The 9912-nt window shown below is 57.7% G+C and overlaps 1 protein-coding gene across 6 annotated transcripts in view; it reads left to right on the top strand.

The window, feature by feature from the left end:
• Positions 1-5469, top strand: part of CEP170B (centrosomal protein 170B) — a 28581-nt gene extending 23112 nt beyond the window's left edge. For 3 of the 6 annotated variants that reach the window (XM_023628543.2, XM_023628540.2, XM_023628539.2), the window contains exons 14-19: positions 1796-1955; positions 2241-2423; positions 2504-2592; positions 3026-3119; positions 3339-3390; positions 3578-5469. In XM_023628543.2, coding sequence (XP_023484311.1) covers positions 1796-1955; positions 2241-2423; positions 2504-2592; positions 3026-3119; positions 3339-3390; positions 3578-3819 — 820 coding nt within the window. In that variant the 3' untranslated portion in view covers positions 3820-5469. The remainder of the gene's footprint in view (positions 1-1795; positions 1956-2240; positions 2424-2503; positions 2593-3025; positions 3120-3338; positions 3391-3577) is intronic. The other 3 variants (XM_070249890.1, XM_070249889.1, XM_023628544.2) reach the window with 1 other exon arrangement.
• The last annotated feature ends 4443 nt before the right edge of the window (positions 5470-9912 follow it).

The raw sequence follows: 9912 nt of genomic DNA on the forward strand, positions 1-9912 counted from the left end.
GGATGAATGGATGGGTAGATAGGTGGATGGGTGGCTGCGAGGATGGACAGGTGGATGGATGGGCAGATGATGGATGAATGGACAGATGGTGGGTGGATGAATGGGTGGGTGGATGGAGAATGGATGAATGGATGGGTAGATAGGTGGATGGGTGGATGGTGGATGGATGGGTAGATGGATGGAAGGGTGGATAAATGGATGAATGCAGATCTGCCTGAGGGTGAATGAGGGTGGGGGACCTCTGGTACAAGGAAGGCCTCCACCAAAATTTTTAAAGGTGAACTCTCTCCTGTGGTCATTCAGTGGAAGAGTCACCTCCGGGCCAGGTGTAGGGGAGGATGGTGCAGAGAAGTGGGCAGGAGGAGTCCTGGGGCTGGGTGGATGGCAAGTGTTTGGTGTTGAGGATGCTGAGCTTGAGCCCATGAGGCACCTGGAAGGAGGTGACCAGAGGCAGTGGCTCCTAGGAGAGTGGCCCATGTGGGGGATGGAGACATGGGTATCGTCAGCATGAAGACGGCGACTGAGGTGGTAGAGCACATGAGCTTGTGCAGAGGACGTGGATGGCGCGAAGGGAAGGAGGCCTGGGACCGAGCCCTCAGGACGCCTGAGGAGGGGTTGGAGGGCAGTCACCTGTGAGAACGGTGGCGAGGAGGGGCTGAGGAGCCAGCCGAGAAGGCAAGGGTGGGGTTCTGGAAGGAGATATGCACTTGGGTGAGAGAGATGAAGGTGGTGGAGGTGGGGAGAGAGGAAGTGGGGAGTGGAGGCCCCTCTGGGCTTCCTGAGGTCCCTGCTTTCAACCTGGGCGGGCTTGAGCCCACCAACCTGCTGAGCGCAGGAGCAGAGAGAGGACCGAGGGGGCTGGGTGGGCACTGAGGCAGGGGCACATGTCGGTTGGGTATCACCGGGAGTTTGAGGGACGTTCTTCTGTGTTTGCGACGTAGGGAGGGTGGGACCAAGTTGGGGACCCCCATCTTGAGGGGGCTGAGGGCAGCGCTGGTGGGGGCAGAGCTCGGGTGGCTGTGCCAGACAGAGGCTGGAGGTGCCGCTGGGAGTGGGTGCGCCTTGAGGGCCAGCTGGGAGGCACCTGGGTGGAGCTGGGACAGCTGAGGGCAGAGACCTGGTCCTCGGTGGGCCCCCGGCTCCCCCGTTGGTTGGGTGACTACAGGCATTGAAGTGCCAAGGAAACCTGAGGGTGAGGGGACCAGGCTGGTACTGGGGGCTCAGCCTTCCTTGGCCTCTCTGCCCTGTGGGGAGGTCCTCAGCCTCTCTGGGTCTGCCTGCCACACCGTCTGGCCTATTCTGATCCTTGTCTGTGACCCCGCCCTCTCCCCTGCCTCAGTTTCCCTGCCTGCAGAGTGGAGCTTGTGTGGCCCATGGCTTCTATGGCAGCCCCAATGCCCAGCCCTGGTGGCCAGAGGAGGAGGTGGTGTGGCCTGCCTGGGAGGCTGTGGGTATCTCCGCACAGCCCTCTGCCTGGGCCCTGCCCCCAGCCCCACCCCCACCACCCCACCTTGGGGCATCAGGCACTTGAGCCTCTTGGTGGGGCCTCGTCAGTTCCGGCATTGCCAGTGACCAGCTGGGAGCAGTTTGGGCCAGGTTGGAGGCTGCATACGCCAGTCCCTGCCCCTCACCCAGCAGCTGCCTCCTGGGAGGGATTCCCGCCCCGACCTGGGAGGGAGCATCTGCCTGGGGAGGGGAACGCTGAGTCCTCTCTGGCTCCCCTCCCCAGCCTCCCCCGTGCTGGCGCTGAGCCAGGAGCACTCACAGGCTCTCCCTTCTTTCCTGCTGGCTGCAGGCTGAGCCAGACACTGGTGAAGGACGTGGCCATCCTGGCCCGGGAGATCCACGATGTGGCTGGGGACGGCGACTCGCTGGGCTCACCGGGGTCCGCCCGCAGCCCCTCCCTCAACAACGTACCCAGTACCCCCGCCTCCACCATCTCTGCCCGAGAGGAGGTGAGCCCGGCCCCCGCCCTGCCGAGGTGGCCCCCTGCGCTCCTCAGCAGAGACCGGTCACAGCCACAAGCCCTCACTGAGGCCCCTCGGTGCTTAGCTCCCCAGACGGACACCCCGAGAACTCGGGCGCAGGACCTGCCTCCATCAGGTCCAGGTACCCTGAGCAGAGGGGGCTTGGGGTCTGCACTGGCCACCTGCTGTCACAGCAGGGGAGGTGCAGCTCTCCACCTCCTGGGGGATGCCCCCACCAGGTGGGCCAACGCCGCCCCCTCCCTGTCTCCACAGCTGGTGCAGCGCATCCCTGAGGCCAGCCTCAACTTCCAGAAGGTGCCGCCTGGCTCCCTGAACTCCCGGGACTTGGACCAGAACATGAATGACCGTCGTGAGGACTCCCTGGCCACCAAGACGCGGCCTCGGAACCGCGAGGAGGCAGGCACCCCACCCACCGCTCTGAGAGCGGGCCCGGCCGTGAGCACACGGGGCCCCCTGGGCCGAGTCAGGGCTGCCGGGGGAGCGGGGTCTCCGTGCTGATGCCTGCCTCCTTGCAGGTGATCTTTGATAACCTGATGCTGAACCCCGTGTCCCAGCTGTCTCAGGCCATCCGTGAGAACACGGAGCACCTCGCCGAGAAGATGAAGTGAGTCGGGCACCTGCATGTCCTGCAGCCCGTGGGAGCCCCTGGGTGCCAAGGAGCACCCACCGCTCAGTGGACACCCCGCCAGACTCCCCTCAGACAGAGACATGAACACGTGTGTGCGAGCTGAGACTGTACCGTGGCTGATGTCCTCCGAGGGCACCCGGGCAGATGTGCACACACAGGCTTACACGGCTCCTGGCAGCCGGACCCTGAGCCTGGCAGAGCCCCCTCCGTCCCATTCCTCCCCTATCGGGCACAGGGACAGGGACTCTGGTACCGGCCAGCCCAGTCCTGCTCCTGGCCTGTTTCCCTTTGCGCGCAGGAGGGGGTGGCACGAGCTTCCCTGGGGCAGGCGGAGAGGGCTGGGTGCCATGCCCAGGTTCCATCGTCACCGTCATCTGCCTGCTGCCGCCCACCCCCCCTTGGCGGGCAGGATCCTCTTTCAGAACACGGGGCGTGCGTGGGAGGAGCTGGAAGCCAGGATCAACGCCGAGAACGAGGTGCCCATCCTGAAGACATCCAACAAGGTGAGGGCCGGGGGGCTGGGACACAGGGACCGGGATGAGATGGGACAGGAGGCCCCTGCCGGTCCCCGGGTCCTGCCCACTCAGCCTGCCTGGCTACAAGGAGGGAGTTGGGGGTCTGGCCCAAGCCTGGGACCCTGACTCCTGCCCCTCGAGCCCCCGGGGAGAGGTGACCCCCTTGGTGATCCTGCTTTATCTACCTCCTTCCTGCCCCGCTTCCAGGAGATCAGCTCCATCCTGAAGGAACTGAGGCGTGTGCAGAAGCAGCTGGAAGGTGGGTGTGGCCCGGGCTGTGGGTGCTGCACCGGGGCTGCCTGCATTGTTCAGGTGGAGGGGGAGCTGGTGGCGACCTTGGTGGGAGAGCTGACTCATACCCAGAGTTAACGGCCAGGAGACCCCTAGGTGGGCCTGGGAGGCCGTGCAGGACCCTCCAGCCAGCCTAACCCTCCCCGCCCCCATAGTCATCAACGCCATCGTGGACCCCAGCGGGAACCTGGACCTGCTGACGGCAAACAGGGGCTCTGCAGGCTCAGCCCAGCTCGGGAAAGGCCGGCCAGCTGCCCAGAGCCCATCGTCGCCCGCCTCGGCCCTGCCCCTGCCCCTGAGAAGCGTCCCGCCGCGGGCGAACTGCGGGGCCCCCGGCCTCTCGGACGCCACCTTCCTCCCCGACTTTCTCCCCGACGCGGAGCGGTTCCTGATCTAGGGGGCAGGCCGGCGGCCCCTCATCGCCCGTCTGTCCCTGCACCGGCCCCTCCTGGCTGCGGACAGCTCATCAGAGACCCCCACATGTGCCATAACCCCCTGGGCGGGCGCCTCCATGCCCAGGTCCCCCCCCCAGCTCCCAACCAGCACCCCAACCGGACTGTCCAGCCCCCGCGGCAGCCCTGCTGGCCTCCTGGCCCAGCTCCTGCTGTGGCCCCTGCCAAGGGCCAGCGTTGCAGGCGAGCGCCGCCTCCTCTCTGTCTCTGTTGTTCTCGTCTTTCGCTTTCAAGGAAAGAGTAGTTTGTGCCATGTGGCAGCCTCCCTGGCCCGGAAGGGCCCCCCCGACCCCCGGGGAGTGGCTGTTCTGCTGGGAGGCCCCATGAGCTTACCTGTCCTGTCCCCGTGTGCTGGACGGGGCAGGCAGAGGAAGAGGGGCTGGGCCGTGTGGTCATTCAGTGCCAAACGGAGCTGGGGGGCTCGTGACTCCCCCGGCTTGGGGACCAGGCAGGGAGCAAGCTGGGCAGGCCGCTTGCAGCCGCCCCAGAGTCCAGAACCTGGGACAGGGATGTGGCCTGTAGAGACGTTCAGGGCAGGACCCCCGCCGCTTTGAGCCTTTGGTGCCAACACAACTGCCAAACCCCGAATCGTGCGGGCTGCTGCGGGGCTGGCCACGCACACGCCAGACACACACACCCGTGCTCGCGGCCAGCCCAGCACATCTCCACGCATCAGGCACAGCCCTGCGAGCAGTGCGGGGCCTCTGTACCCGGCTTTGGGGGTTCTAGGCTGGGTGGGGTGAGCGCTAGACCAAAGTGGCCGGACACCAGGCTTCCAGAAGCTCCCTAGACACGCACCTTCTGCTGTGACCTCGCCCCTGGCCTCCCGGATGTTGTGGGCATTAATTGGGTGTCTGTACCCGGCTTGGGCCTTACAGGCCCCTTTGCTCCTGGTCCCGTGGGGGGCAGAGAGAGGCCCCAGGGACAGTCTTGTTTTCTCAGGATTCTTTCAGCTGGGAGCGTGCCGGGAGAGCCGAGTGCGGCCCCCTCCTGGGGGCTGATGTTTCTCGAGCCTCTAAGCCAAAGAGCCCGGTGGCTGTGGCCCGGGGGGTGGGGTGGGCCCACCTGGACCATCCTGGTGTGGGTGGGCTCTGCAGGACAGCACTGCCTGCTGGGGGACCCCAAGACAGCGTGTCCCTGTGTTTACATTGAGCTGACAAGGAGCCGAGCCCTTGGGTCCTGTGTCCCCACCCGGTGTTTACGTGTGTGTATGTGTGTGTGTGTGAGTGGCGGGGATCCCGCCCGGCCCCGCCCGCGAGCCTGCTGTGTCCGCACGGAGGAGGTGCTAGTCCAGGTCCGCCCCTGCATGCCGCACACTTGCCCGCAGCCTGCCCCCGGAAGCAGCCGTGGCCGTCCCTGTGTCCACGGCCTGCACCCACACCCCCTGGCGATCGCTGTACGGTTTTTTTTATTCACCAGTTCGTGTTCCTCCCCTCCAGTCTTTGACTTGGGATCGGTAACTTATTGTCTGGCTTCTCGGAGGCACCTCTGTGCGTTTGTCCTCAGGTGGTCTTATGGAGGTCTCAGAAAATGGTTATTTTATATGATTTGTCATGGAATTTGTTCTAATAAATCATTCTTCTATCACGTGGCAACATCCTGGCGTCGGTGTCCTTGGCCTCGTTTCTCTACTGGTGGGGTTTGGAGGGCGTGGGGATGCTTGGCCCGAGGGGTCTCCTTTTCTGGGTTGGAAAATCTGATTTGACCCCCGAGACCAGGGGACGCTGCAGTGCGGCATACTGCCACCAGGTGGCGGCCTAGGTGAGAAAGTGGAGCAGGGAACCTCCGAATGTTTGCGTCTCAAAGAGAAAAGCTGTTTTATTCAAGGAGGCTCACCCAGAGCGCTCTAACGTCCAGGCGGCAGCAGGAGGGCACAGCCCTGTGCCAAGACCCGGCTACTCCCATCCCGTCCCCCTTTTCATGGCCTCCAAAGGGTCTCTGACCTCACCCATCACGGGGGACTGCACACCACCGAGCACTCAGAGCCCTGTGCCTTCACACCCGGGCAGTCACGGCCCCACCTCCAGCTGCAGGGAGGACCCAGAGGGAGGGTGGACAAGTCCAGAGGGAGCAAGTGTCCAGCGCACTGGCACTCCACATGGCTGCCTGCCACCAGAGCCTGCTTGCTAGGTCCCCACCAGCAGCACAGGAAGCACTAGTATCCCAGCTCTGTTCCCCACGCCAGCTCTATTCCCCATGTAAAACTCTGTTCCCCATGCCTGCTCTGTTCCCCACGCCAGCTCTGTTCCCTACACAAGCTCAGCTCCCCACACCGGCTCTGTTCCCCGTGCCAGCTCTGTTCCCCTTGCTAGTTGGAGACCTTCAGGAGGCCACCTCTCCACTCCCTGCTCGGTCACCTCTCTGGTGCATGGCAGCCCCCCAGAGCCAGGCGGAAGCAGAGGAGGCGGGGGGCTGGCGAGTGGCACCCTCACACAGCCCCTCGGCCCGCCAGTCATCCTGAAGACCTACGAGCACCTGGCCCCGCCCACTCCAGCTGTGGAAACTCACTGGAGCCCACCTTCCCGGTTCCGAGGTGCAGGCCAGGCCAGTGGGGGAGGGAGGTCCCTGGAGGCGGAAGTGTGGCCGGGCTGGAGCGGCTGGCGGCCCTGGGATCTGTGTTATGCATGGAAGGGGTGGCGGAGATGCAAGGGGCTGGGGGTTCGCTGTTGGGCCTTTCCCTGGGGACCGGGGGCTGCTCTTCCCTTCTGGTTGGATCTGAGCAAGGAAGGTCTTGGGTTGGGTGAGGTCTTAGGGGCTGCCGAGGAGAAAGTGCTTGGGGATGTCGTGGAGGGGGACTGGACGGTGCTGGGAGGCAAGCGGGGACAGGAGACGTGGGCCTGGACCAGGGCAGGTGCCACGGTGGGGAGGGGACCCGGTCACCAAGACGACATCAGAGAGGGTGAGAGGGACAGCGGGTTTCTGGGCTAACGACCTGGAGGTGGGGCCAGACCTGGAGGTGGGGCCAGCCGAGCAGCAGGGGCGGTGTGGGTGGGCGGCGGCTGGGTGTGTGGCCCGGTTCCTGATCTCCCTACTTAGACCCAACAGGTGATTCATATCCAAAATATATACTAACTACTACAAGGCAGAGAGAACTAGGCAAGCAACACAGTCACAAACGATCAGAAGACTGAGCAGGCGCTGTCCAGGGCACAACCACGCAGCCAGACAACTGTGCAAAGATGCCCCACAGCATCTGTCATCAGAGATGCACAAATTAAACTGCAATGAGACACCCCGACACCCACCAGAGGAGCTAAAGCTGGATCCTTGTCAAAGCCGGTGAGAGGGTGGCAGTCAACTATTTTGGGAAAACTGGCAGAATTTATTGCAGCTCTGTGCATGGCGCACGTGAGGCTGCCATTCCCCTCCTGGATTCGCGCCCCGGGGCTGCCTCTCGGAGGAGGGTGTTGACTGAGAAGGCGGTTGAGGGACGGTCCCCCATCTTATCTAGATGGTGCTTACACAGGTGCACGCATGCGCAAAAATTCATCGCACCGTACACTTGAAAATCCACGCCCGCTGCACGTGTATATTATACTGCAAGGAGAATTAGAAAAAGTAACACAGAATAGAAAATGAATTTATTGGCATAAAATAGCTCATAATATGCTCTTGTTGTCTTTTAACTCTTGTAGGATCTTTTCCTGTGCCTTCATGCTCCCTCCTGATGTTGGTGACCATCAGTCTCTCTCTTGTGTTCAGCCTTCTGGGGTTTATCGATTTTGGTATTCCTTTCATAGAACCAACTTTTTGGTTTTGTTGATTTGCTCTGTTATACATTTTTTCCTGTTTTGTTCATTTCTGCTTATTTTTTATTTTCATTTGTTAGCTTTTTCCCTTTCTTCCCTGATTTAGTGTTACTTTCTTTCTTCCCTTCCTCCTTTCTTTCTTTAATTCCTGAGATGGACACCCGTTGATTTTCAGCATTTCTTCTTTTCTGATACATGGATTTAAGGCCACAGATTTCCTTCTGAACGTAAGCTTTAGCTGATCCCATAAAGACTGCTAGATCGTATTTTCATTATCTTTCAGGGAAGACAATTTCTAGAGTCCATTATGATTTCTTCCTTGGCCCATGAGTTACTTACATGTGTGTTGCTAAATTACCAAGCATTTGAGGATTTTCCAGTTATTCTTTTGTGGTCAGAACATATACTTAAAATTATTTCAATCATTTGAAAGGTATTATAGAGTATGCTTTACGGCCCAGAATGTAGACAATTTTGTTAAATGTTTCATGTACCCTTGAAAAGAAGATGTACACTTCCTTTTTTTTTTTTTTTTGAGATATATTCTCTTTTGTCAATTTGATCAGCTTTATTGTGTTCACATTTTCAAATATATCCATACTGATGTTTTGTCTACTGGCTCTACCAGTTACTGCAGGGCTGTGTTAAAGCCACTATGATTGTGGATTTATCTATTTCTCCTTTCAGTTCTGTCAGGTTTTCTTTATGTATTTTGAGGCTATGTTATTAGGTGCATACAAGTTAGAACCATTCTATTCCAGGCTGATGGGCCTTTTGTCATTATGAAGCCTTTGTTATCTCTCGTCATTTTTTCTCACCTTAAAGTCTACTTTGATATTAGCACAGGTATGCCAGCTTTTTTTCTGGCTGATGTTATAATCACTTATCCTTTTCCATCCTTTTACTTGAACTTTCGTGCATTTTGTTTTTAAAAATTCAGTTTGACAATATTTGTCTTTTCATCGGAATATTTTTAGTGCATTTATTACAGTTTTTAGGCTTAAATCTGCTATATTATGTCTGTTATTTGTTCCATTTTTCTTCCTTTTTATCTTTTTTAGGATTAATTGCATTTTTTTAATTGTTCTACATTCTCTGTTTACTTGTTACAATACTTACTTCCATTATACTCTTAGTGGTTAGTTAGAAAACTTATCCTTTACTTCTTACGGTCTCACATAAATTGTTCTATTTACTACCTCCTGGCCATTATAAAATAATTCACAATAAAAAAACTACCCCCACTTATTAGGGCCTCATGTAAATGTGTACTCTGACTGCTTCCTGGACTGCGCAAAGACCCTGTGCCACTTTCAACCCGTCTGCCTCTGCCACCACTTGAGCTGTCGTGGTCAGGCATTTTAATCCCGCACAGACTGTGAACCCCACAATAAACTGTTCTGTTAATTTCTACAGCCCAGACGCACCTAAACTCATCCGAGTGTCCTCTTCTGCTCCTCCTGCATTTCCATGTTCCCACCTGGGACCTTTTTCCAGAAGACCTCCGTTAGCAGTTTTGGTTTCTCGTGTGGTTTTGTTGTCACGACATCTCTCCGTTTCCTGGGTGCAGGTGTTTGAAAATGTTTTTCTTTTGCCTTTTCCTTTCATTTGATAGAGCATTCTGGGCCGGCAGGCGCCGTCTTGCGGCACTTACCCCCTAGCGCCCGCCGTCCTCTGGAGTTCACTGGTCGTGGGGAGAAGCCAAAAGCACTGTCATCCCTTCGAGATGGGGTCTGTTTTTCCTGGCTGTCTCGGATTGTCTGTGTTATTAGTTTTTCAGTGGTTTGACCATGCTGTGCCTAGGAGTATCTCTGTATTTATCTGGGTTGAATTTCCGGCACTTCTTGAATCTGGGGCTTGCTGTGTCTTTCATCAGCCTCGGAAATGTCTCCCCTTTTCTCTTCAGATATTGTTCTGCCCCATTTCCAGTCTCCCCTTTCTTGGGCTCAGGTTTTCTTTACACCCTGCCCTCTGCGCCCCTTGTACTCTTCTCCGTCTCTCTGTACATTTCCCCCTGAGCGTCAGTCCTTTATTCTCTGCTGACCCAAGTGGCCACTCAGAGTCCTCCCTCCGGGTCTGTCCAATTGTCCGTCAACCTGTCCACCGCTCTCCTCACTCTGGTTACTTTATTTTTAGTTCTGAAATTTCTATTTGATTTTTAAAAAAATATTTCATTTCTCCAAGTGAACATTTCCATCTTGTCATTTATTGTTCTGAACATATCGATCACAGTTATTTCACAGCTTGTGTTTGATACCTGGACCCCCTGCTTTTATACTTGGTTCTATT

The sequence above is a fragment of the Equus caballus genome, chromosome 24, assembly GCF_041296265.1.
Source record: "Equus caballus isolate H_3958 breed thoroughbred chromosome 24, TB-T2T, whole genome shotgun sequence".
Classification (NCBI taxonomy): domain Eukaryota; kingdom Metazoa; phylum Chordata; class Mammalia; order Perissodactyla; family Equidae; genus Equus; species Equus caballus.